Genomic DNA, 1,206 nt, shown 5'->3' on the forward strand with positions numbered 1-1,206 from the left:
CTGGGCACCGTGGCTGGCAGCCCCTCTTCCACCCAGGCCTCCTGGAAAGTCTTTGAGGTCACCAGCCTGCTCCGGTCCTGGCTCCACCAAGCCCTGGCCCCTGGCCACCGCAGTCCCATGGGAAAGGAGCAGTGGGAGGCGAGTGCATCAGCCACCCCGGCCACCACCACGATGCGCTCACCCACCTCGAGCGAAGCTGGCCACGGGGAGCCAGCCCTGCCCCAGGACGTGATGGACAGAGTCCTGCTACTCGTCTTCTCCAGGGACAAGTCTCCGGGAGACCACAGCCTCATCAGGACAGCGGAGACCTCCAAGCACGTCATGCGTGACAGCAGCTCCCAGGGCACGGGGACCCGCCGGCACCGCAGGAACAGGAAGGAGAAGCAAAGGATCAAAGTGAGCGACGCTGCCACTGCCATCCCGGGGGAGGAGGGCAGGTCCTTGTGCAGGAGGGTGGACATGATGGTGGATTTCGAGCAGACTGGCTGGGGGAGCTGGATCGTCTACCCCAAAAAGTACAACGCCTACCGGTGTGAGGGGCAGTGTCCATCTCCCGTGGACGAGACCTTCAAACCCACCAACCACGCCTACATACAGGTAAGAGGGGGTTGCTGCCTCCACTCCCCTCGCGCACCCCAGCCTGCCGGCCCGCGGCAGGGAGTGATGCTTTGCCCTTCCCGTGTCTCCCCATAGAGTTTGCTGCAGCTCTACAAGCCCAACCAGGTGCCCTGCCCCGCCTGCTCCCCGGTCAGGATGAGTCCCCTCTCCATGCTCTACTACGAGAAGGGCGAAATCGTCGTCCGCCACCACGAGGACATGATCATCGAGGAGTGCGGCTGCAACTGAGGCCAGCTCGTCCCCTGCCGAGAAGGGGCACATCTCTGCCCAGAAAGCATCCCCGAGGACTGGCTGCCCAACCCACAACCAACGCACAGCCTGGGGCATCGCAGAGCCCACACCACCTCAGAATCCTGCGTGCCCATGGGTTGGTGAAGCTCTGGCTGTGCCAGGGCAGGAGCGGGGTGGCCAGGCATTAGCAGCTCTGCAGCGCTGCGCGGCTGCGATACGTGGATGGATCCAGGCTCTGTGCAGGGAAGAGCCTGGATCTTCCCAGGCTCTTCTGGGAGGGAGGCGTCTGATGGCAGACGCCTCCCTCCGGCGCCGGTGGCAGCACCGAGGAGGCAGGTGCCCGAAGCGTGCATTTCG

At 64.6% G+C, this 1,206-nt stretch overlaps 1 protein-coding gene across 1 annotated transcript; it reads left to right on the forward strand.

Moving 5' to 3' along the window:
• Positions 1-3: 3 nt before the first annotated feature.
• On the forward strand, positions 4-846 carry NODAL (nodal growth differentiation factor; the record flags this gene model as incomplete). Its single annotated transcript, XM_010285987.1, has 2 exons — positions 4-597; positions 694-846. Coding segments are annotated over 2 exons (747 nt in total), but the record flags the coding sequence as incomplete, so codon positions are not given.
• Between the last annotated feature and the right edge of the window lie 360 nt (positions 847-1,206).

Source organism: Phaethon lepturus, unplaced genomic scaffold, assembly GCF_000687285.1.
Source record: "Phaethon lepturus isolate BGI_N335 unplaced genomic scaffold, ASM68728v1 scaffold24684, whole genome shotgun sequence".
Lineage (NCBI taxonomy): Eukaryota > Metazoa > Chordata > Aves > Phaethontiformes > Phaethontidae > Phaethon > Phaethon lepturus.